This window comes from Nipponia nippon, unplaced genomic scaffold, assembly GCF_047370975.1.
Source record: "Nipponia nippon isolate SJK-2023a ecotype South Korea unplaced genomic scaffold, ASM4737097v1 scaffold_7, whole genome shotgun sequence".
NCBI lineage: Eukaryota > Metazoa > Chordata > Aves > Pelecaniformes > Threskiornithidae > Nipponia > Nipponia nippon.
Genome location: NW_028262391.1, coordinates 34,342,125 through 34,366,474, shown reverse-complemented (window position 1 = coordinate 34,366,474; position 24,350 = coordinate 34,342,125). Strand labels below are relative to the sequence as shown.

The following is a 24,350-nucleotide window of genomic DNA, read 5'->3' as shown; positions in this document are numbered from 1 at the left end:
CAGATATCCAAGAAGCGGCAGGACCCAGCTCCTGAATCTAAGGCTCTTCCAGATTTTTGTGCTGAAAACACAACTATCCAGATTGCTGTTCCCTTTATGTGAGCACATTAAAGATGATGAAACAAAAAAATCCTGCTCTGTTTATAAAAAAATGTATTTTAGCCTTTTTCCTCCCCATGCAGCCAGTTCCAATGCTGCTCCTCACAGAACTGCACATGCTATCACTCAGCAGCTGCTGCTCAGCCCCTCCCTTTGGATGAGAACTTGCTTTTGCTCTGCTCTTCCCCTCCTCGTGAGTAGTAATGTATGGGGACAGAGCTGATCAGGGGTTATTTTCTGAAGGGCTCAGGTCACAGACAGCATTTGTTCCCACTGCCACAGCTCCGAGCGGAGCTGTGAGAGCAGGTACGACAGCCGCAGATCCAGGGACTGGTGTGGGAGGGAAGCAGAAGAGGAGGGGCATGAGGAAGCCAAGCTGCAGCCGCTTTGCCTCTGCTCCAAGCTCCCAGGGCAGCTTCAACCTCAGCCCTTCTGGCACGGACTTTTCCTCTGCCACGAGAGCTTCTCCAGCAGCAACTGCCAAACCTGCAGTTACCTCTTGGATGAGAAAATTCCTCAACCCCCTTTTTTGCCATTCCAGGAAGAATCTGCACCAGAGACAGACAGAGCTTAGAAGAATCATCTGAAGAAAATTGCTCCCCAAAGGAAAGACACAGAGCATTGGAAAACCCAAGCATTCATCCTCTGGCCACCACTAACAAACATAGACCTGCGCAATAGCAGTCAGGGCTACAGTGACTGCTCCCTGCCTTCCAAGCAGCCTGGCTCCATGGAGGAGCAGGAAGACAAATTTGTGCTTTCCCTCGGAGCCAACACAAGCAAGTGCAGCCTTGAGACTAACCAAACACGGGCTCCAACATGCTGGTCAGCAGCAACCAGGGGTGGCCCAGAGGTGGTGATTGTACCGGTGCTTTTTGGGTTGATTTTCCTCCTGGGAATGGTGGGAAACACATTGGTGTTGGTTGTTTTGGGGCGTCTCCGGCCTGGGGGACGCCCATCCCGCAGCGCTACCAACATCTTCATCCTGAACTTGAGCATTGCAGACTTCTCCTTTCTGCTCTTCTGCGTGCCCTTCCAGGCCACCATCTACTCCCTGCCAGAGTGGATCTTCGGCGCCTTCTTTTGCAAGTGGGTTCACTACTTGGCCATGGCAACAATGCTGGTCAGCATCTTTACTCTGGTGGCTATGTCTGTGGACAGATACATTGCCGTGGTCCATGCCAAGCGTTCACCCTGCATCCGCAGCAAGCGCAACGCTGCCCTCGGCGTGGGTGTCATTTGGCTGCTGTCTCTACTCATTGCCATCCCTGTAGCCCAGCACCAGGTGCTCATGAGCGGTCATCAGCAAGCACCCAACAGCTCCTTCTGCTGGGAGCACTGGGCAGATGGTTCAACAGCCAAGCAGATGTACAAGATTACCATCCTGCTGGTGGGATACCTCCTGCCCCTGGTGCTCATCACCTGCTGCTATGCCAAGGTGGGTGAGAGGAACGTGAGTAATGTTTAAATGGAGGGAAAGATCCCTCCCAGACTCTTGGTGGCTTGGATGTGTACACTCAAGCTACCCAGCCAACAAATAATAGATCCAATTCTTTCCATATTCTCTCCTGGTACAGAATACTTCTCTGAGACAGGGGGAGGGAAGGAAAACAGAGAGTGAAATTACACCAGCACACAAAAAAGTTTACAACTGCTAAGTTGACACTCAGCCTGACACCCAAATCCCCTAAAGACTCTTGCTGTTTTTCCTATTTTTCAGTTTGTTCTCTCTTGATAATAAATGTTTGTTCCTGGCAAGAGGAAAAACCCATGGAGGGAGAAACTATGCAGAGAGTGTACAGCAACAGTATTAGATAAAGACATCACCCCGATTTGTTTCTTTCCTGTTTTTATTTGTTTGGGGTTTTGGTTTGGTTTTGGTTTTTTTTGAAAAAAAGCTCAGACACTGTGTCTTGCAAAGACTTGCAAAAAGAGATCTTAGGATCAGAGTTTTATTTAGCAAGAAATCTCTTCCTTTCTTCTTGTGGATTGCTATCACTTAAATTTTTTGTTTCCTGTTACTGATCTTTAGCATGTTTAAGACTGATAGTAAGTCAATGAGTTGTGCTAGCATGCAGAATAAGTTTTCTGTAAATTTTGAATTAATACCCTATTGTGCACAGACTGCCAAGGACTGGACTTCCTTGTCACTGGTCAGTTGCAGGTCTGCCCTCTCAGGAAAAAAAAAAAAAGTTTTCCTGGAATTTAATTTCATGTCTGTTTAATCAAAAAAAACCACATTACTTTCAATACTAATCTGTTCTGCTATCATCAGTGCTAAGGACAGGACAATGCACTTAGGTTTAAGCTAAAAATCTCTAAACCTCAGGCCTTGCTTGTCACAAGAGGAAAAAGCCACTAGAGCTCTTAATTCCTGTCACTGTAGCTCCAGCTCTTTGTCCTCTCACTGCCCTAGGTGAGACAGCAGCAACTGGAAGGTGAGCTGCATTTAATAGAGGCATTTTTTTGTTCATTAATTGCTTTAGAAAACTTAGTCTGTTAGCTCCAAAGGCCAAAGCATAAAGATTGCCAGGTTACTACCGTGCTGTAATCAGCTTTCAGAAGCTTGTTCTAGATGTTGTTAACTGAGAATTTCCTTACAGTGCTCTAACATTTCTTATGACTCTCCCTCTGAAAGGAGAACCCACTCCAACTGCCCCATTTGTTAGTGCTGCGTTCAGGAGCCACAGGACAGTCACACCAGGGTACAGTACTGGCAGCCTGCTCTCTGCCTTTGTATATAATCAACCTAGAGAATCAATGTAGATAATTTGAGGCACAAGCTAAAATTCAAAATCCACGGAAAGACTCGTGTGGATTTCAGCGTAGTGCCAGCTGAGCTCTTAATATATGCTGAACTACATCTTCTGGAAGCATAGCAGTTTTAATGCTTTTTCCAAACCCTGTTTCTTGAAGGAGAAAGAACTGTGGAGGGCTTAGAATTAAAAGTCTCAAAGTATCAAATTCAGCTTTGGTTGAAGTCATGCTAAAACAATTCTTTTAATTTTTGATGCTTGTATGAGAAGTTCAAATACTAATATACACAATTCAATTTCCCATTCAATATATTGCTCCTTTTTTCCCCCCAAGGTTTTATATCATCTCCATACGAAAGTAAAGAACATTTCCAAGAAGTCAGAGAGATCAAAGAAGAAGGTAAATATCTTTGGTTTAATCTGTACACTGACTATAATATAAGAAAAATGTCAGGTTTCTAGAATAACCAACAGCCTTTTCAAGCTCCATCTGCATACTGAAGTGTCATTCATGCACAAGTCTTTCAGTTCAGGTTCAGAATTCATGTTGGCAGCTTGTTACATCTTTATAGACTCAGTACATAGTGATGCCATTATTCAAATGTTATATTGATCTCTATATACAGGCCTGCTGGACTGCCTTTTGATTTATTGTGCTATAATAGAATCCCACAAATACTATCTTTTTACATTGGCAGCCAGTAAGACACTCGGACTATAAAAATATCTAGGTGTTTTGGTTATTTCTCAGCAAGCTAAAAGGAAAATACATGAAGAACCCTGAAATTGAAGTACTTCAGTTTTGCTGCAGTTTGCATTTAAGATCTTTCTTAAGGTTTGCATCTAAGTAGGTGGTGGATTCAGATCCTGGTTTGATCCCTTTGCAAGCCAAAGAACAGGGTTATCCCTGGCTCAAGCTGTATGAAATAAGTGGAATTGCAAGTATTTACTGAGAAAAACGTTAAGGATAGAATATTTTTTTTCTAAGAAGCTTAGCCTGAATAAGCCATAATTAATAGAAGTTTTCAGGTAGCAAAACTCACCGACTTCAGTGATGCAACATCAGATTTACCTGACATGAAAGGGGAAAATGCTATTTCAGTCAGAAATGCTGTACTTGTTGAGTGCGCAGTGACAAGTGAAACTGTAGGCTACCTCGCTAGTCAAAGACAGGAAGTAATGGAGTGCTATCATTAGCTGCTGGTCGAACAGTCAGGTCACAGTCTACACCAGCAGCACAGCAACTGTACAACCCAAACGAGCAGTGTGTGAGCCTCTGAGCAGATGTGACAGCGATGGAGTTGACTAGGGAGTGCTTTGATTTGCTCTCAGCCAGCGCACTGGCCAGTTTCAGCAGCTACCTGCCACATTAGAGCAGGCCTACAAGATGTTGCCATGATGCTGCCGATGACAAAAATGAGGGTCATTACAGCAAACGTGGCCATTTGATTGAAAAGGGGACAAGACATGGAAATCAAAGCTTTGATGTGATTCCAGCAAAAAAAGACAGAACCACTTCTGGGCACGACAAGTTGCATCCAGTGATTTATTCACTAGCATTACAGGACCCCTTTGTAAATCTAGATCTCTAACAAGATGAGGAACTCAAGATACTAGTTTTTCAGCATACTGCAGCTATAGCTCATAATAACCTGAACCAGTACCTCTATTGATTTCTCTTTCGCCCAAGAGGCTTACTGTAATAGAGACAAAAAGGTATATCCCTAATCATAACATAACCATCTGTTCCTTATCTTGGAAAGAAACCAGTCTTAGCAGGTTAATGTTCTGTATGCAGCTAAGGTATCACAGAAAATTGTACAGTTCTCATCAACATAGATGTCTTCATGGTCAACCAATTGAGGAAAAAGCAGAGGTACTTTAGGAGGTTAACTGTGCACTTTAGCAGCTTTAGTAGCATCTCAAACAAAACTTAAGCATTTTTAATACAAAAATAATATTATCTTTCAGGTGTATCCTCTGCAATATTGTGGTACAGTTTTAATAGTCTGGTCTGTGCTGCTTCTAGTTGATTTAGAGCTGTTACAGAGATTTTGCCAGTCATTTATGCCTATGAATCCTAACCAGATTTAACTATAAATTATATTTAATTTCTACTGGTTCATTACATTCACTAACATTACACTCAGTTTTGTTGGCAATATACTTACGTTTATCAATCCATAATTGGTCTTGCACCTACACTGCCTGTAAGGATAGAACTCAAGTGGTATTTGCAATATTATCTCACAATACAAGATGACTATAGAAGTTATAATACACCACGCACAATATTTCCTTAATGATAGTTACTTTCCCTTTCCCCTTAGAGTGTTTTGGTCATGTTTTCTGTGTTCAGTTGCTGAGTTCACAAAGTATAAGCATAAAGCCTCACAAATACCGCTTTGTTCATCTGCTTGTTCCTGAACCTTATTGAGATTAGTGTTATGAGTCCAGCTCCTCTAATTTCAAGTAGGTTCTGATAAACATTCTTTTAATCACCTTTTCTAAGGCTATAAATTATGCAAGAATTAGCTGCTATGTATTGCCTGCTTCAGGAACACCACCAGACCTAGATGAAACAGACTACGCTGAAGAACACCATGTCTTATTTTGCCTACTGACTTTCTGATGAACACTGATGCTGCCACAGATAATACTGTGAATTAAAATTTGAGAACCAAGAGTATCATTTCTGGGCAGATAGTGCAGACTACAAGCAGAAAGTGCAGTCAGAGTCTTGTGTGCTTAACAGCTACCATGAGAAAAGGCAACCAAGATCTGTTGACAATTTTGTTTATGTAAAATACAGCAAATAAAGTGCTAAGAAGCACTGTCATTTTACATAGAATAATTTCATGACTCCACAAGTTTGAAAAGTTGCTTTAGGTCTCAAAATCATCAACAAATCCCTGAACAGTTTGGTTGGTTTGAATTCCCCTCCTGTCTTTCCTTACCTATATATGAATGGCACACTACCCATTTCTTTGCTATATTTGAAGAGAATGCTACCAACAGTCAAAAATTACTACTGTCATTTTCCCATAAAGCAGTAAGTTACAGAATTTCATTTATTACACTATTTTTTTCAAATGTATCTGTTTGCATTGTTTTCAGATTTGACCTGTAGAGTTCGATGAAAAAACAGCTCTACAGTTTCTTCAGCTTTGAGTTTCCTGATTAGATATGACTTCACCTGTTCAAACAAGTTACTGGTACAGCACTTTTTCCTCCCTCCCCTTAAGTATTTCCCTGGCCATAATTCTGGAACACCCAGTAGCAATTCTTGCTCCATTTGGCACAGTTAGGCCTAATTACATAGGTGATTCTTTCAGATGAAAGAAAAATCAAATACATTCCTCTATACACAGATATCATCTTCCACAATTTGTCTCCTTCCAGTACTTTCTGTGTAGAAATTGCTCATCTAGCCTTTCTGCAGGCCAAACAGTATCTTTAGTGTACCTATTTCAAGTATTTTTTTGTTTCAACCACTTCTCTTAGCATTTTAGTCTTTCTTGGGTACGTTGCAGACACACTCAATTCCTGGATATGCTTTCAAAGTATACTTGAAACACATTGAGTGTCAATGATTTAAAGCAGATCTTCTTAAGAAAACTTCACATTAGAACCTAATAGGAAATTCATATGTGCGTGTCAGTTCTGTTAAATTAGCTTCCTTCATATGTACTTAATTGGTCTATTAGTGACAAGTAGTTTGGTTTGGTTTTAATTAATAAACTTCATCAGAGACTAAGTGAACAGCTTTTGCTTATTTTGCTCAAAGATGTTTGACAAATGAATCATGCTCCACGTTTGAAGGGTTAATTTAGCATATACAGAATATCTAGCTTGTTCTGAAATACATGTGCGACTTCAGTGGCTAAACCCTAATTGCCTTGATCTGTCACAAGAAAGTGTAACACAACAGCAAAAGTCTTCCAATATGAGATGATAAAATTACTTGTTGCACATCTGTTAATTCACTGTGTGTATCTTGACCACACTGATATGGAAAACAAAGTGTCATACTGGTACAAAAGAGTACAGTCTGGAACTATGACCACTCAGTTCCTACTTCATTCCTATAATTTCAAGAAAGCAGGACACACTGGCTATTATCCTCCTCCCACCCCTAAGGGAAGGGGGTTTGGGTTTGGTCTGTTTGGGTTTTTTCCCTGGTTTGGTTTTTTTTGTGTGTGTGTATGGTTTGTGGGTTTGGGGTTGTTTTGGCTTTTTTTTTTTTTTAAACAGGTAAGTAGTAAATTTTGCAAACAGTTATTTGTTCAGATCTCACTACATTAATCTGGGCTATATACATAAGCAAAGGTCTCAAAAGAATCAAATTGCAGACTCAGTCCTTGTGGATCAAGATTTTCCAGTGAAATGGTTGCCTGAATTACCACTGCAAACAATTTGTTTTGCCATTCAGAATTCCAGAAACTATAATATCTCTTCTGCTTTGTCCTATACAGACTCTTCAAGGTAGAACACTTCCAAGATAAAACATAGTTAAGAAACAAAGCAAATGCCATAGAGCTTAGGGAAGGGACTTCTCATAAGCAGCATTCCACACACTGGCTGAAAACACATAGCTATTATTCTCCATTGTAGGCTGCTTCTAAAAAAAAACCAGTAATATTGGGTAAGATTTTTTAAAAATGTCGTGACTTATTTCTGGATCTATAGCTTTCATTGACCTTGTCGGACCCTTAGTATAATACCATTCCCTCCACCCCCAAATCCTGTAAACACTGATAACAGGTAGAAGAGACATCATCCTAATTCACATAGTTTGAGCCACGGAACACAGAAATGCATGCAGTAAGGAAGTATTACAGGGACAAATCCAAATTCAAGCCACCTGACAGGTCATAGAGCAGCCAGTATTTTATCTGCTATTAGTACATCCTGTGAATCTTGAAACAACATGTGGATCTGGATAAGGCCAATATTTACAGAACAAGTGAGAGAGACTGCTAGATGCAGACCTAGGGCAATTTCTAAAGAGATGATGATAGCATGGCCAAATGAACACAACAGTCACAACAGTGACAATGAGTCACAACAGTGTTGTGCAAGTATATGCCTGACTTTCCTAGTTGCATTGCTGTAGCAAAAGAAAGCAAAATAATAATGGATTTAACTGAATCTGAGTATGTAAAGTACATTACTGGAGCCCAGATACTTGGTACTGTAGCTCAACCTCCCTCTTTAAAGATCATATTGTAACAGTAATCTGTATCAATGCCTTTTTAAAAAAATAAGATAAAATAAAAAAGCCTTTAAAAACAAAAATCAAACACACAGGAACAAAGCTTAATGAACTACAGTACTACAAATTTGTTATTCCAAGAACTCTCTTGCTTGTTTTCTCTAGCACTTCCTTCTGCCTTTTTCTGGCACAGCATGGTTTTCCAGCGCTTGCCCCCACAGCGCTGTGCTCAGCCTTCTGTACAGACATACCTGGTGTGCGCTGTTTGCACCCAGCAGAGGAGCACCAGCTGCCCAGGGACCGAGCAGAGCTGCACGTGCAGACAAGCGTGCCTACTGTCTGTTATCCGAGTACAGAAACAAAACCCAGTTAAAAGTTAAAACAATTATAAGTTTTTTAGCTATCTGTGCAATTAAGAGGAGCTCCGACACATACACCTAAAACAGAGTGGCACTGCCCCCAATTTCTCCTCAAGGGAGCTTTGTCAAAAAGTTCCCAGAGGACACTGGTATATGAAGCATCTTCTCCAAATAAGTCTTAAATGCCAGGCTTCACTTCAGCAGGATCTGAAGACCCTGCTCTTGTCTCCCAGACAGCATTGCCACAAGATACACCTGGGGTTCCAGTGTGGATTTCATTCTGTGCATGGTGTTTGCAAAGTCACCTTTCCCTTCTCTTCCATTATTTGTGATCTTTCTGCTGCCTATCCTTGTCCCATTTGCTACAATGTTGTACTGAAAGTTTATGTTATTTGAAGATATGTAGGGGCTAGGAGGATAGATAGGAGGGCCCTGTTTTCTAAGGCCAACCTACCTGTAAGTAGTGTTTAGATACATGATTTTTAAAGTTAATTACAAACACATTTTATTTGAATGGGCCCAGTTTATGAATAACCCAGAGACCTCTGACAGCCACCCCCTCCAAGTCAGTGTTCAAACACTCGCCGAAAGGAATAAGTTTGTCTTTAACAGAATCCTACAGATGACATACAATCTTCCAGGCACATACATTAAAAAAAAAAAAAAAAAAAAAAAAAAGGGTTTGCACTTGGGTTGCGATTTGTAAACTTTTAAGTTACAGCAAGATTATGTTCAAACTGCAGCAACTTTTCCAATTTATGCACACTTGAAACTTGGCAAAAATTTCCCTTGCACAAAGTTTGTTGCATCCTGACTTCATATTCCATTATCAAAAGCGTTTGACCTTTAATTCAGATTCCTAGTTTACAAATTTTTATATATGCTTGCCATCTACATGTCAATGTTGGACATGCTCAATTTAATATGCTTTTCCATTTATATGTAATATTTGTGCATTAGATCAAGGAAGCATTAGATCAAGGAAGTAGTTTAGGACTTTTTGCAAGCTTAGGCTGAAATTCTGCATGATGAACCGAGACTGTGCTTGCAGAAGAGATACATAACTGTCTGTTTCCCCATTTAATGCCATACTAGCTGCACAAGTTTGCCAACCTTAAAACTGAGATGGTGCGATGCTGCAGGATTCCCCTTTGCAGTTTTGGATAATTGTTTCTTGAGGCCAGGCAGCAAGACCACATGCTAAGAAATCCTGTGCACCCCTCTATCACAAATAAAGTATACTTCAGTTCTGTTACTTCCTTTCCGCATTATGCGGAGTACAGCAAGCGTATAATTTGGCTCCAAGGAAAGTTAACAATGCCCTGTCTGACAGTGTTGAAAAGTGTTTCATAAGAGCCCAGCCCTAGGAACTCCGAACGTACATTTGCAGTAAATAGGATGATTTAACAATGGAAATTAATGCAAACCGAGGTCTATTCTGATCAAGAAATGGCCCTGTGGTGTTTTACTGGCCTCTGGAGCACACCAGGGTTCCTCAATGTTTACTCAGTTTTGTCCTGTACATCTTTAAAGAACAAATAACAAGACTTGCAAACTGAACAATCTGAAATGCTTTTTCAAGTCTAAGAATGTTTCCGGGGATGTGAATTTCACAGCTATTTTGCAAGCTCCCTTGAAAGGGCAGTAGAAGTGGTGGAACCTTGAGGCCAAAAGCTCCAATGGAGCCATTTAAAGCTAACAAATTAGTACTATGCTTTTCTGTTGTTTAGCTACAATGGAAAGGTGAATCATGCTTACCTGGTGGGAGAGCAGTGTCTCTTGTTTTGTTCTCTATTCCTTTCCTAATAATTCCTAAAATTTGATTTGCCTTATTTTATTACTTTTTTAAAAATTTCCCCTCTTCTAGCCACTACTTGAGAACCAAGTTGTTCACAAAACTACCATAAGCCCAAAATCTTGCTCCAAAATTGTAATGGTCAGTCCGAAGCACATCTCTCTTTATGAAGCTGATTGTTTTCTTCCTCAGCTTATATATTCACTACCTTACATCTACCTACATGCAAATTAGCTGTTCATTGCTCCCAGAGCTAAGTAAACGCAAGTACATACAGAGTTGATTTGGGACACTCCATGGAGCACTGCATTTTGAAAGTCATAGAACAGGTTGAGGTAAAACATACAGAATTCCTTCAAGGTAGACAGGTATTTCTGAACACCTTGGCCAAGAGAGGCAGACGAAAGTTGCACTGTAACTGCTTTCCTATATGTGGAACTATTTCTGTGGCTTCTGTTCACACAAATGGAAGGTTTCCATAGAGACTTAATGAATGCAATGTTCAAGGCCTTGGCACTTGAACAACAGTAAGTACAGCAAAGGAACATGGGACATCCTGGGATCCATCCAGCAAAAATATATTAATCAGAAGTGAAATCCTGCAAGTTATTTGCTAACAAGAGCCTAGGGCAGCAGGAATAGAGAGCATCATTACCAATTAGTGGATAATAGGAATATCACAATGCTCATAGGCATCTATGAATACAAAGTGAGTCAGTATTAAGGGCATCAACAGAGGAGATTAGTGACATAATCACAGAATGAGAGATGTGCAGATGAGCAGTTAGAACACTGCAAGCAAGCTGCTGGGAAATGAAGAGTCCACCTCTTAGTGCAATGCAAGTTGCCAAAATGAACTGATAACAACGGAAAATCTATTTGCTTCAGTCCCTCCTCTTCTTCATGACAGCCAACTGCCATCTCTGATTGCAAGAAAGAAAATACAGAACAATGAAAAAGAACACTTCCAATGTGGTTTTCAGAGCACTGAAGAGTAGTATTACACTCAAGTGTAATAAAAAAGATCTAAGGGCAGTGAGAAGTGCTTCAGAAGTAATTAACAGATGCATTTGCTCTGAAGCAGAGGAAGCTGCTGTCCAACATTTAAGTTAGTTAAGAATAGGTATAGCCTTTTCTGATTCAGCTGTTTGAAACATTGTGCATTTATCACTAAGCTAGAAGTATGTTTCTGGAGATCAAATTGTGCTTTGGGACATTTCTGTTAGAACTTTACAGGTAGAAAGGAAAAGGATGTTTGCAAATGTGTCAGGGGGAGTTGGATTTGTGAACAAAGGAGAGAAGAACCTGGCACCAGGAGAGAATAGACTGACAGTTTTCACTTTGCATATTGGCTTAAAGAGGGACTCGGAGCAAACGGGTGCTCTTGACTGATTTCTGTCTTCAGAAAAGAGGATCCCAGAATTTAAAGCCACAAAAATTGTTTTCCTCAGAAGTTAGCAAGTACCTCCAGCAGTACAGTGGTAGATTGTGCTAAGCTACCTGTCCTTCCTGGGCACCAGCACAGTGTACCTGCAGTATCTAAAAGCAAAATCTTAAGGCACCATGGGTCACTACTTTTTTGCCAAGCCTTTACTACAGGAAAAGTACAATATATAGCCAAGTCTGAAACTCTGTGGCTTACCCAAATCAAGTCTGGGGCAATCAAAACATGCACCAATTGTCTCTCAAACTTTAGGGAAAAGGAGATGCAAGTTAGAGAGGAGCATAACAGGAGAAAAGAATTTATCAGTAAATCACATCATCAGATAGGCTTTATATTAGAAGTCAAAGAGAAAAGTCCTGGCCCACACACAAAGGCTGAGGAAGTATAGTATGGTGTGAAGAAGCAGCACTAGCTAGAATAAGTCTGCCTGTGGAGTCACAGCAGAACATTATTAACTGAAATTAGTTTTAGGGAGTAGGGGAAGGAAGACCTAAAGTCCAAACCAAGTTCATTATATCCCCCATCCTCCCACAAAGCAGTAATAAAGGAAGGGTCAGTTGTTATTTGCTGGTAAGACGGTGTGGAAGAACAAGCATAGGCTTCTTTATGCTTCTTCCTTCAGAATCATGGAAGAAAAAAAGAGAAAAAATCTTCCACCATATTGAGAAAAGAGCAGTTGTCTCACTAATGAAGCCCAGTTTTTCTGCAAGCTAGTGAGAATGTACTGTTTAATAAAATCCTTATTGAAAGTTCTTTCCCATTTCTTTGCGGCTGAGGTACACAGTGCAAATGGATGGTCTGATCAGCTCTGAAAAAAGATGTGCAGCTAGCTGTCTCAAATACGACTAGATCAGGAAAGTGACAAGCTCTCTACCTTTAGACTGCTCTGTCCACCCTATATTTTAATCTCAGGAATGTTTATTAATCTAATGTATCAGGTAGTTCTGCCAAAAACAGGTAAGTCCATGGAATACTCGAAGCATTTGACTCATTACAGGGCAATCTTAATTTTGCCCCTGACAAGTTGCCTGACAAGTTGAGACAACTTCATTAGAAGCTTATCAAGGACAACAGCTCAAAACACAGTTAAATGCTAAAGATTCATCATCCTCCAGAATGAGGCATCTCCCCCAAAAAGGGTTTTTAAACACATTTCCCATTGCTTTTTGAAGGATGGGTAAGGCTAAAAGCAAGAAATAGCTTGTCCAGGGCTTAAAAAAATCAAAGTGAAAACAAAGAAAAGCAAAGCAGGAAAGCATAAATGACAGTCAGATCACCTATAAAGATAACAAAACAATAAGCAAGTAAATTCTAGACAATCTTTGCATAGCAGAAACAATAAGGGGAGAAATAAGAGAGAAGTTCTATTTATTTGACAAAAATATTTATGATTATTCTCTTAGTCTCTATTCTCTGAGTCTCTATTTCACACCATGCTATTGATTCACTGTACACCTTAAGCATACTTACTTTGTCTGTACAACAAATAATGCACTAAGTTATTTTGTGGAGCTGCTTGAAAGATTTCTAGGGGTATTAAGAGAGAGTTAGAGAATCCAGCAGTGGCCATTGTACATGTCTATTATGGACCCACTGAACCTTTGGAGATGAACCAGAATGCCAGCATTAAGTGGGCACAGCTAGACCAACAGTAATGCGTTAACTGTGCAAATTATCACAGCCCACTGAACAAACTCAAACAGTACACAAACTGTTTGGATCAGTCCTCTGCAGCTGGTCACAGTCTATATTAACATTAGTTTTAGCTACAACAAAGTTACCACAATAAAAGCCAAACATAATATTTTGTTTCCGTTTCCTTTATCTCAACAAGATAGTCCCTAACTTGAAAAAAGACACAAGTTCCATTTCCAAAACATTTTTCTTGACTCATGAATTATGTATATTATTGATCTGGTATTGTCTGTGTTTTCCATCTGCAAAATCCCAAATAGCTGGACCTCAGAAACAGCTTTGTGCTAATACATAGCAACTGCAAACCCATTTTTTAATACTCAGCCCTATGTTAAATGTGTGGTTTGTTATTTCACAATAAAAGGAAAAAAGAATCCAGGTATATATCCCTTATTCAAAAGAATATTTCAGTGCTTGTAGCCCCCTAATTAAAGCAGAAGGATGCTATGAAAAGGTTGCCTGGGTAACAAGCCTAAGCTACTTAACATTGCTAGAGGGTAAAAAAGTAGCACCATTATTGCTGGTGAAAGCCAAAGATGGGATCTGTTTATTAATAATTTTTTTAGTACCCATCATACCACAGCAGGCAAGCTAGACCCCACAAGACCACTACATCTGTGCCTTTCAGTTCCATCAACTTCTAATCATACCAGTATATTTTTAAGGACAGCATCCAGTTCCCAGTGTGGCCAGTTTGAGGATGTTTGGGAGCTGAGGTTGTTCACTCATGTGGGAACATGCTTTGTCACCTCATATGTCAGACAGCATTCTAGTAGGTGAAACAAAGAAGCACCTGAAGTATGCTGGGTACAGCATGAACGTACAGGTTATTGCCTTTCAAAATTAATACAAACTTCCTTGAGAGCCCTATTTGACAGAAATACCTTCTTTTTTTTTTTTACTTGTATTGTAGGCAAATGTTTTCTCTTATCTGCACAGAAATCTTGATCTGATGCAATAACATCTTCCTAGACAAGTTAACAGATTTAACTGGCTTGTTAATGTAGCTAAGACAAACGAAGGCGGTACCTTTGGCTCCCAACCAAACACATTTTTCCACTTCAATAATCATCTGTTTTTATTGCAGGAGATCATTGTTGCAGACCCGATGGAAACACAGCAAAGATGGTACCTGTCCAACATAGAGAAAACTCCTCTTTATCATGCAGTTGATTTTTCTGCAGGGTTAAACAAGTAGAAGAAAAAGCAGTTGCCATGTAAAGCACCTCTTAGCCTTCCCCCACATTACTATTGTCCTAGCAAGCAGAATAAACTTTAAACATTTCAGTGTAATTCACTCAGACATAAGATCAGGTTAAACGTATGTTATAAACAATAATTAGAATTCTAGTGTGCCCTCATGTTCTGCAGGTTTTCATACTGTTACTTAGGAAGGTCAGCATAATATGAAGGTCCTGATCCAACTCCAATTGTCTAGATAAAGTAAGCCCTAGCCAGATATTTAGTAAAGAACTATACCTGAACACATAAGCATAGCAGCTTCTTAGAGCTGCAAACGCCTTTCCAAGTATTTTGACATTTAAAAAAAAAAAAATCAAAACAAAAGGTTTTTAAAGTTCTGAATGATCTTAGGGAACTTCAAGAACATTATAGGGCAGTTTCTAAAGTGAAACAGAAGAACCTGGAAGACAAATAGATTTTCTGCAGTTTCACCCTGTATCTCCAACCCCTTTGAACAAGTCAGGTTGTAAACATAAGACTTGTTTATAAATATTTTAGGAGTGTCTCCCACTGTTCTCACGTATGGGACTGCAATCAGCTGTTACAAGCCCCGATGTTATGCACCAAGATCTAATCACCTTATATTCTTTCTGCCATGAAGTAATGTCACTCTGCTCTTCCCTGGAGCATTCTGTCATTTCTCCATGCTGTCATCGTCTCCAGAACATGATCTTGGTAGTTAGTCTGCAATACAGAAGCCTTCTGTTAGCCAGTATACATTCATGAACGCAATACCTAACTCATTGATACAGGAAGACAGAAAAAGCCATCACTAAAGTAGACTCTAGACAAGTAAAACTTTATTAAGTATTTGGAGAGCCATTAACAAGGGAAAGACTGCAAATGCTCTTAGGAGAAGTACTTTCATTGTACCGCTACTGTCTTTTAGGGCGCCAGAGAATCCATCGAAGACATAATTCCTTAGGAAACCTTGCTTCGTTAGTTCTGATACTCATAATTTCCTGGTTTTCCTCATATTACCTTTCCAACAAGGCCAAGAATATGCCATAGAGAGGCAGACTTACTAAAACACCCTGCAATTTCCATCTCACCCAAAGCACACAGCCACAGAGGGTACCAAGAAAGGAGCAAATGACACATGAAATGCCCTCCCAGTTTAATGGGAATCCAAAAAATCACCTTCCTGAGCCCAGCTCTACCCAGCCACTTGAGTCATCACTGAAATACTGCCTGGGAGACATGCTTAATTTGGCAAGTCATGCCAACTCTGCAGTGCTACAGAAAGGTCAAGAGAACATACAGAGGTATTGCAGCAGCTGTTGTATTTGCTGTATCTGGGGGGGGAGGGGGGGGGGGCGCTGAGAAAAGATTTCCCTTCTCCTAAAAGGTCGTTCCACTTTAGGTGTTTTGGTGTTAGATATATGTAAGCCTGAGTCTTTAACACTTCTATTTATACATTTTAGCATAACAGGTATAGTGACAGAGTGCTTTAAAATGAGATACAAAATCCTGCAGGTCTTCTCTAGCAGACAAAACAACTACTAGATGTAGCCATTATTACCACTGATTAAATGAGTTTTTGTTCACTAGAAAATTATCCCTCTTCTAGGAAAGTAATTACACACTGTTCACTTTAAAATCACGCAAGGGAATTATTGACAGAAGCATTGACCTAGACGAGTAAGGCTGTAAACCTTAAGCTGAAACAAAGCCTAAGTTCTAATTTTTCTCCGTTGCTTTTTTGCTACTTGTACAATAGTTCTCCTTAGGGGAAGGGTATCATCTGCATATTTGGAGATTGTTATATTTATTAAAATGACAAAATACAAATGAGAAACACTAAATGGTAAAGTTGAAAAGCACACATTTTGCTGAGAATCAAGTGGGGGGAGAGAAGTCACCCGCTGTGCATCTGCTACAGTACCCCAAAAAGGAGGGATTAAATATGTAAAAAAATCCTCACCTTCCATTACCATTAGTATTTTTGAAAACTCCCAAAGTCAGGTAGAATTACCCCTGCAAAAACATTAGGAAAGGCTCTCAGGGGCCCTAAGTCAGTAAACTCTGAGCCTTGCTAGGTATTCACTGAGTGTGCTAGAAGTAGAAAGTGAGAGAAAAGCAACACCCTCAGCTGCCTTAAACTTGAAAAGGTAGGTCCTGCTCCCACAGGCCTCAGGGTCTTACAGAAAGGAAGCTGAAGTGACTTATAGTTTAATTTTATTTACTGTAGCTTACAGTAAATAAAACTCATTCTTCATCCTCTTCAAAGGCTTCCACAAAAATAAAATAATAAAAGAAAAGAGTGCTTTTGTTGTAACACACACCCTTAACTATACCAGGTTGAGGAGTTTTTGTTCAAAAGGAGAAAGACCTTTTCAATAAAGATTGAGTTATTTCTTGGTATGCATCCTGCAGGTCCGCTGAACGTTAGCTTCACAGCAATATTCATAGGGCAAGGGACTTCGCCTACATTGGTGAGGATCTCTGCTTCAGGGACAGCAGACAACTTGGGCTCACAGCCCCAAAATGCAGGCGCCTCAGTCTTTGCCTTCAGTCCTCTCTCCACCCAGGTTCCTCACAGCCCGAGCCCCTCTCCCCAAGCTACCATTTCCCCTCAACAAAAGGAACAAAACGCAAAGAAACACTCTGCTAAAATTCACACTGAAACAGCACAAACAGCTCATACCACCTACCTTTGGTCAAGGCTATCTCTCCCTGCACCCCTCCCACCCTGGCAGCACACAGCCACCCCCCCATCCTGCTCCACCATGTTCCTCAGCCCCCTCAAGACACCACCTCAGCCCTTGTTCCTCTTCCCCAGCCGCAGCTGTGGGACTACCACAGCTGCTGTCAGTAGCTCACAGCTGCTGTCAGTAGCTCATATTAACCTTCATTTTGGATGATAACTTCAAAGGCGGCTGTTTTCAGGAAAATTTTACCTCAGGTCAAGCTTTGGGGTTTGCAAACCACAGCTTGTGATGGTGGCTGTCCAGCCTAACTGGAGAGCAAGCATTGCAGGGGCACACCTCTAACCCAGCCAGCACACAGGCTGGGATCCCACAGGCACAGTGGGCCTCCCTCAGGTAATCACCTAGCTAGGAATATTTCTAACCAAAGAGCACTGTGTATTTAAAAAAAATAATCCTCTATGCATTGTTTTTCTTGGTTTCTCCTGTAAGAGGGAAGCTACTAGAAAAATCTTTCTCCTCAGATCATTCTTTGTTACTCCTTTCAGTGTCATGTTTCCTTGCAGACTGTTTTCCCCTGCAGTTATTTTCAATAGCTTTAATGTTCCTCAGCCTCCAAACGTTAGGGAATATTATTTCCACTCTTCCATGTAACATAGCATTACTTTGCAGCCTCTGTATTGTTTGAGCTTTTACAGGCACTGTCTCCATTCCCTATAGAGTTATTTGCTTGACCCAAAACCAGGCAATCCTTGTTTTCCAGGGAGGAGGGTTTTTTAGCATCCTTTTTCATATTGTCATAATTTGCCCACCTGGCAGTCATCAGTGTTGCCTGTGTTATGCTGCCATCACTACTGACAGAGGGAGGCAAACTCACTCGTACCACTGACTCGCTTGACCACTGCAACCATTTAATACATGATCTTGTCTTTTCCAGACAGCACAGACGGTGCTTCTTGTGGTCGCCGTGTTCCTGCTCTCCTGGCTGCCGCACCATATCATCACGATGTGGGCAGAGTTTGGGCAGTTTCCCCTGAACAACATCTCCTTCACCTTCCGCATCATCTCTCACTGCTTAGCCTATGGGAACTCTTGCATCAACCCCATCATTTACGCTTTCCTCTCGGAAAACTTCCGCAAGGCCTGCCGGCAAGTCTTCACCTGCAAGTTCTTCCTGCGTCCGGTTCCCACTGAGAAACTGGTCAGAATACGCATGGAGAACTTCTCTACCACACACTCGACCACTAATGTGTAAATGGGGCTCACAAACACATTTCAGGAAGAAGAGGAGGGGAAAGGGTGTTGTCTGGAGAGAACAGGTATACAAGTGCTTTTCAGGGAGCAGTGCAGTCTGCAAAAATGTGGACTTTGTCAGATTACTGAAGTGGTAGGAGGTATTTTTTCATCTGGCTGTTAGGACACTTGACACAGCTTGTCCTAGGGTACCTTGCTAGGCACTAGGCTATGTGCAACCCAAGTACCTAAATGTCCTTGTAGTGCCCATAAGATAGAACTCTTATGCAGTTGTAGTTATGCCCATAAAGTCTGAAGTAAGAGTTACACAGAAGGTAGAATATGGACAGACAAGAAAAGAGCAGTTAATTATGTAGGCAGACAGTCATTAGGATGTGAACAATGAGTGATGTGACATTTAGAGAGCACTGAAAAGCAGTTTGGGAAAAGTCAAACTAAAAAGTCTTGGAATATGTCTTTGTTTCTTAAACAAGTTTGACCACATGCGAGCTACATATATTTTTAGCTCGCTAGCTGTGATAGGGTCATCTCCTTGAAGGCTTTGCTATAGTATTTACCTATTGGGTAGTAAAACCTTTCACATGACGTGTCAGTGATGTGGATGTCTGCATTTGGTGGCTCTTTATCAGCTTATATATCCCAGGGTTTGAATGTCTGTATGCTCCTGAATGTAATTACTGCTGTTAATCACTGGCTCCAGTAACTGTCTCTTTGTGAGCACCGGTAGGAAAGTGGTATTTCTCAATATACGCTTAAAAGAACTGTGGTTTTGTTTGAAAGTAATGTTTACAAAAGGCTTTATTGGTAAATATAGTGCTCTCTGAGTATACCTACCCAAAGCTTTTTATTGGCCATTTTAGCGTGTAAATGTCAAAAGGTTTTGGGTTGGGTTTTTTTTGATAAACTGTTTTGATCAACACTACCCTAGCAACAATCAGTTTAGAGCATTTGTACCAAGTTCAAGGTTTACTGTTTGTAAATATATAAAGTGTATATTACTTCAAAATTAAGAAGCATGTGGCTAAAAGAACTTTATTATTTCACTGTGTTGTCCAATTTGATAATATTGTGTGCTGCAATCCAGACTGACCTGTCATGGGATTCACTGTAGCACTATTCCAGATTCATAGACTACGTTACTGAGTTTTTAAAAGTGAGTTACAGAAATTAAACTATAAATTATACATCTAAAAAACATAACAAAAACATCCAAATATAACCTTGTAGAACATCTTCAAAATCTTTTGTTATGGCCATCAGAACACATACAATTAATTTCTGTAATGTGTAATACACCAATCATTCATTTTTAACATGTCTATTTTGTACCTCAGTGTCAAGTATGTCCACAGTGCCTTTTATAATCTGGATAATTTATCAGAAGTCACCCTTCCTCCCATTTTCCTTCCACATATTTTAACTCAAGAAAAAACCTACTCTCTTATCACCAATGCCACTTAGTTACTGACACAAATTAAGCAGATCCATTCATTATGAGTGACCATTGCCACATAGTTCGACCGTGGATCTTGTGTCAGAAGTTATGGTTTATGTGACATAATTTAACTGTGATTAACTTTCGTGGCATTACTTAGCTGGAAATTGTAGGCAATAGAGCAAAGTATTACAGTACACAACATCTGCAACAGTTCCAAAATTTTAGCCCCAACAACTGATTGATTTCATCCTGTATACCAGCTGTAAGATAAGACAAATACTTGAAGACAGACATCTGAGATCCCAAGCAACAATTTTCCTCAGAAACTTAAAAGGGCAACTGTGTATGTTGAACTGGGAAGCACGGTCACCATTACCAGCTGCCTCAGGAAAGACAGGCATTCTATGAAGCGGGTAGTAAGTTCATATTTATGATAATACAGTGAAGCGCTACAGCTTTGAAAAAAATCAGATTCAAATTATATGACGCTTGAGATGGAGTCAGCCTGAAAATGCTTAGGCAAAGCAGGCAAGCAAATATTAAAAATTCTTAGTTGGAGTCTCTCGAATACAATTTACCTTATTTAAATTAATCTGTGTGTCTACAGTTAAAGGAAGCTGTTTCTCAGCAGTTCAGAGGACCTGATACAACTTAAGATGCATATTAACAAAAGGAAATAGGATCTTATGTAAATTATAATACTAGATTGTCCCCAGATTTCTGTTTAAGGATTTACCCTACTCCTATACTTGAACAGTAAGCTTCTGCTTGTGGACACATTAGTTGCCTGATTTGCAGTTACATGAACTACAGATGAGAGGGAAGTAGTCCATGCAATTAATAGGTCCAAATATAACGGCTTCCAGTCTCTGAGTGAATCACTCTTTCACTGTATTTCTATAAGTCGAAAGCTTTCTATTGTATGAAATAATTTTACCACAGCTTGTAACTTCCCCTAAGAGCCCCTTAACTGTGCAATGTGAACAGAGCGCATGTGTACAATTTCTAGTATCAGGTTATACAGCCTTATCCTTAAGTGATTATCTGTGCAAGCTTTCTGTTTGTTTAGATTTTACTCTCGGTATACTAAGAGTAGCTCCAGTGCCTTATTTCCTCTGAAACCAATGATTTAGATACTATGCTGTGATCGTTTCATTTAACAGCTTACTATTTCTACATACTGAGTTTCAGCACAGGCTAAAGTGGATAGCATGGGAAAAACAACCACTAAAAGAAAAGGCTGTGATAAATCACTGCAACAGAAATCAGAGCTAAAATGCTATTTTTATGTGATTCATTATTTACCATGGATACAAACTAGCTGCTAGTTATGAAATAGATGTGAAATAACCTCAGCCTCACCTTCATCCTTTTGGTTTAAAGCAGAAAAGAACAATGGCACAATATTCAAAAGAAATTTTGTACTCACTCTGTTTGTTACCTGTGAGCCATTAGAACCTCTGAGTCAACACACTTCTTCCCTTTAACAGGAGACATTTTTTGGTGGATTGGGTTGGTTTTTTTTTTTTTCTTTTTTTACAATCAGTTCAGAGACTGGACATCACTACAGCATACAGAAAAAATGAGCAGAAAACACTTAAAGGCTTTTTTTTTTTTATTTAATAGAACATGAAGCACCTTTTCTCAGTGAAAGATAACCATGACAAATTAAGACCTTGAAAAAGCCTCAAGCTTTATTAGGCCTTCTCGTTCCCGCCAAACTTTAGAGGTATCTGGTCCAGAATTCTCTGAATGAACTGCTACATCACAAGAAAATCAAATATAATTTGTCCTTTAGTCTTTCTACATGTATCTATAACTGGTCAAAATTATATCAAAGGAAAATATTTTCTTTTTTTTTTTCCTGCCACAGTAGTAATTTTTAAGTTTTATTAATGAATGTTTAGTTGCTGGTGGTGGGAAGCAATGAAATGCAACAGAGCTGCACTTCATACAGGCATGCTTTCATTTTGATTTGAATTTAAGTTTAAAGTCTCGACAAAATTAAACAAAATCAACTGATGAGATCATTCTTCAGTGTTCTCCAAAGGCATTTTCTTCGTCACTTACTAGCTTCCTTTTGGAAAGCCATGAGTTGCAATGCTTATGGAAATGACTACTGCAGCTTCCACAACAGTGCACAAAATTAACCTGGCCACTTGGCTCTGAAACTCAATTCTCTGTTCTTGCAGTCTAGCTTACACACAGCAGTTCATTCGCTCTGCCTTAATGACTTCAAGCTTAGTCCCTGCCAGGCCGTTTATTACTGCTTGGCAACCTGAATCAACCTCCTTTAGGTGGAGGCTTATTAATGGAGGAGTCCATGCCTGGGAGACCTGCCCTTTTCCGGGCTGCAGTCTCTATTTTCCGCACCAGGTCCACATCCCACCGATGGGTGACAAAACTAACCACGGCTCCAGGCGCCTTGCTTCCAACCCGTCCAACTCGCCCCACGCGGTGCAGGTAGTCCTGCAGGTTGTCTGGGAAGTCATAGTTGACCACTAGCTGCACGCTGCTGGTGTCCAGCCCCCGCGAGGCAAGGTCAGTGCAGACAAGGACAGACACATCACCCTTCTGGAAGGAGGCAAAGATGCCAGCTCTAGCAGCTGCTGACATCTGTCCCTGCAACCTCAGGTGCTTGATTTTGTGGTCATCTAGGATATAGCCCAGCCAGTTGACAGTGCTGGCACTGTTGCAGAAGATGAGAACAGCCCCACCGGACGCCGGGCGCTCCTTGAGTAGCTGCAGCAGTTCGGGCAGCTTGTCCCGGCCTTTGAGGCGGACAAACTTCTGCTGGACGTGGGGTGGCAGGTGGTGCAGGCGCTGGGTGGCGAGGGTGACAAACCGGCCCACGTCGGTGAACTTCCCCAGCGTCTCGCTCAGCCCTGCGGGGAAGGTGGCTCCGACCACCACCACCTGGGTCCTCGCCTCCCCGGGGCCGGCCGGCCCGGGGGCGCCGGCGGCCAGGGGCGCGGCTGCCAGGATCTCCTCCAGCGGCGCCGTGAAGGAGTCGTCGCCCACCAGGGCGTCCGCCTCGTCCAGCACCATCCAGCGCAGCCGCCCCAGGGCCAGGAAGCGCCGCCGCAGCGCCTCCCGCAGCGCCCCGGGGGTGCCCAGCAGCACGGCGGCCCCCGGCGGCGGCGCCCGCAGCTGCCGCCGCAGCCCGCCCGCGGCCCCGCCGCCCGTCAGCCCGCGCACGTGCAGCCCCGCCGGCCGGCACAGCGCCGCCGCCACCGCGCCCACCTGCGCCGCCAGCTCCCGCGACGGCAGCACCACTAACCCGCGGGGCGACGGCGGCCCCGCCGCCTCCGCCGCCGGCCCCTCGGGGCGGGAGAGCAGCCCGTCCAGCAGCGGCAGCAGGTAGGCCAGCGTCTTGCCGCTGCCGGTCTCGGCGGCGCAGAGGGCGCTGCGGCCGCGGCGCAGCGCGGGGATGGCGAGGCGCTGCACCGCCGTGGGGCGGCCGACGGAGAGGCCCTCCAGGCCGGCCAGCAGCGCCGGCTGCAGCCCCATCTCGGCGAAGGACGGGCCCTGCCCCGCGTCAGGCGGCGGCGCCTGCAGGGCGGGAGCCGCCTCCTGCGAGGGCTCCAGCTGGAAGTAGTCCCCGCAGGCCTTCCTGTGCTTCCAGCCCGCCGACACCAGCTGCGGCTGCTCCCAGCGCCCCACCGTCTGCCAGCGGGGCTGGCTCAGCTCCGGCCGCCGGCTCCGCAGCAGCAGCTTCCCGGGCCGCGTCGCCGCTGCTGCCGCCTCCCCTTGCCCGCGCCGGCGGCGCTGCGCGCCCCGCTGCAGGCGCAGCCGCAGGGCCCAGGGGACGCGCACCACGCTCCCGGGGGGCTGCGCGCCCGCCGCCGCCCGGGTGGCCGCCAACCGCCGCGGCAGCAGCGGGAGGGCGGCCGCCGTCCCGCCTCGCCCCAGCGCCATGGCGGCCCCTCACGTGGCGGCGGCGGCGCTGCCCGATGACGCCGCGAAGAGACGCTTCCCCCGGCTCACCCCGCCCCGCCGCCCGTCGCGGAGCCACGCGAGGAGGGTGAGTGCCACGGGTGGGGGGCGCGCGCGCGCGGCCGGTACCTCAGGAGGCGGCGGCGGCGGCAGTGGTGGCGGCGGCCGCTTCCCGTTCGCCTTTTCAGCTCACGGCTGAGCGCTGACCCCCGTGCCGCGCCCCGCGGGAGCAAACATGGCCCTGAGGGGCTCTGGCAGAGCCGGCCCGGCGCCCCTCGCTCCGGGGAAGGAGGCCGTGCGGCGGGGAGCACCCTCCGGGCCGCCCCGACGCCTCAGGGCGCCGCTGAGCCCTCTCGCGGCTCCACGCAACTGGCGCCTGGGCCGCGGGAGCTGAGTAAGCAGCCGGCCTGCGAGCTGCTAAGAGAGCCCTGTCAGGTTTGACAGGGTCACGCACTCCCCCCCCACCCCG

At 43.0% G+C, this 24,350-nt stretch overlaps 3 protein-coding genes and 1 long non-coding RNA gene across 9 annotated transcripts in view; 2 read left to right on the top strand and 2 right to left on the bottom strand.

Moving 5' to 3' along the window:
* The first annotated feature begins 473 nt into the window (after positions 1 to 473).
* On the top strand, positions 474 to 20,570 carry LOC104016359 (galanin receptor type 1). Of its 2 annotated transcripts, none has more exons than XM_009469220.2 (3): positions 474 to 1,537; positions 3,190 to 3,255; positions 18,191 to 20,570. In XM_009469220.2, exons 1-3 carry the CDS (start codon positions 830 to 832, stop codon positions 18,506 to 18,508), a joined length of 1,092 nt encoding a protein of 363 aa, XP_009467495.1. In that variant the 5' UTR covers positions 474 to 829; the 3' UTR covers positions 18,509 to 20,570. The 2 variants fall into 2 exon arrangements, with proteins under 2 accessions (XP_009467495.1, XP_087594777.1); XM_087738651.1 differs by lacking the exon at positions 18,191 to 20,570 and adding an exon at positions 14,451 to 14,605.
* On the bottom strand, positions 14,396 to 24,151 carry LOC148050995 (uncharacterized). Its single transcript, XR_015700313.1, has 3 exons — positions 24,011 to 24,151; positions 15,184 to 15,289; positions 14,396 to 14,495 (listed from the first exon to the last, which is right to left on the bottom strand). It is a non-coding gene; the product is annotated as an uncharacterized LOC148050995 (long non-coding RNA).
* DDX28 (DEAD-box helicase 28) lies at positions 21,564 to 23,957 on the bottom strand. Its single transcript, XM_009469355.2, has one exon. It carries the CDS (start codon positions 23,861 to 23,863, stop codon positions 22,229 to 22,231), a length of 1,635 nt encoding a protein of 544 aa, XP_009467630.2. The 5' UTR covers positions 23,864 to 23,957; the 3' UTR covers positions 21,564 to 22,228.
* DUS2 (dihydrouridine synthase 2) overlaps positions 23,830 to 24,350 on the top strand; it is a 28,541-nt gene continuing 28,020 nt past the window's right edge. For 3 of the 5 annotated variants that reach the window (XM_087738643.1, XM_087738642.1, XM_087738639.1), the window contains exon 1: positions 23,830 to 23,969. The gene's annotated coding sequence lies outside the window, so the exon portion shown is untranslated. Of the gene's footprint in view, positions 23,970 to 24,144; positions 24,317 to 24,350 lie in introns of those variants that run through there. The other 2 variants (XM_087738641.1, XM_087738640.1) reach the window with 2 other exon arrangements.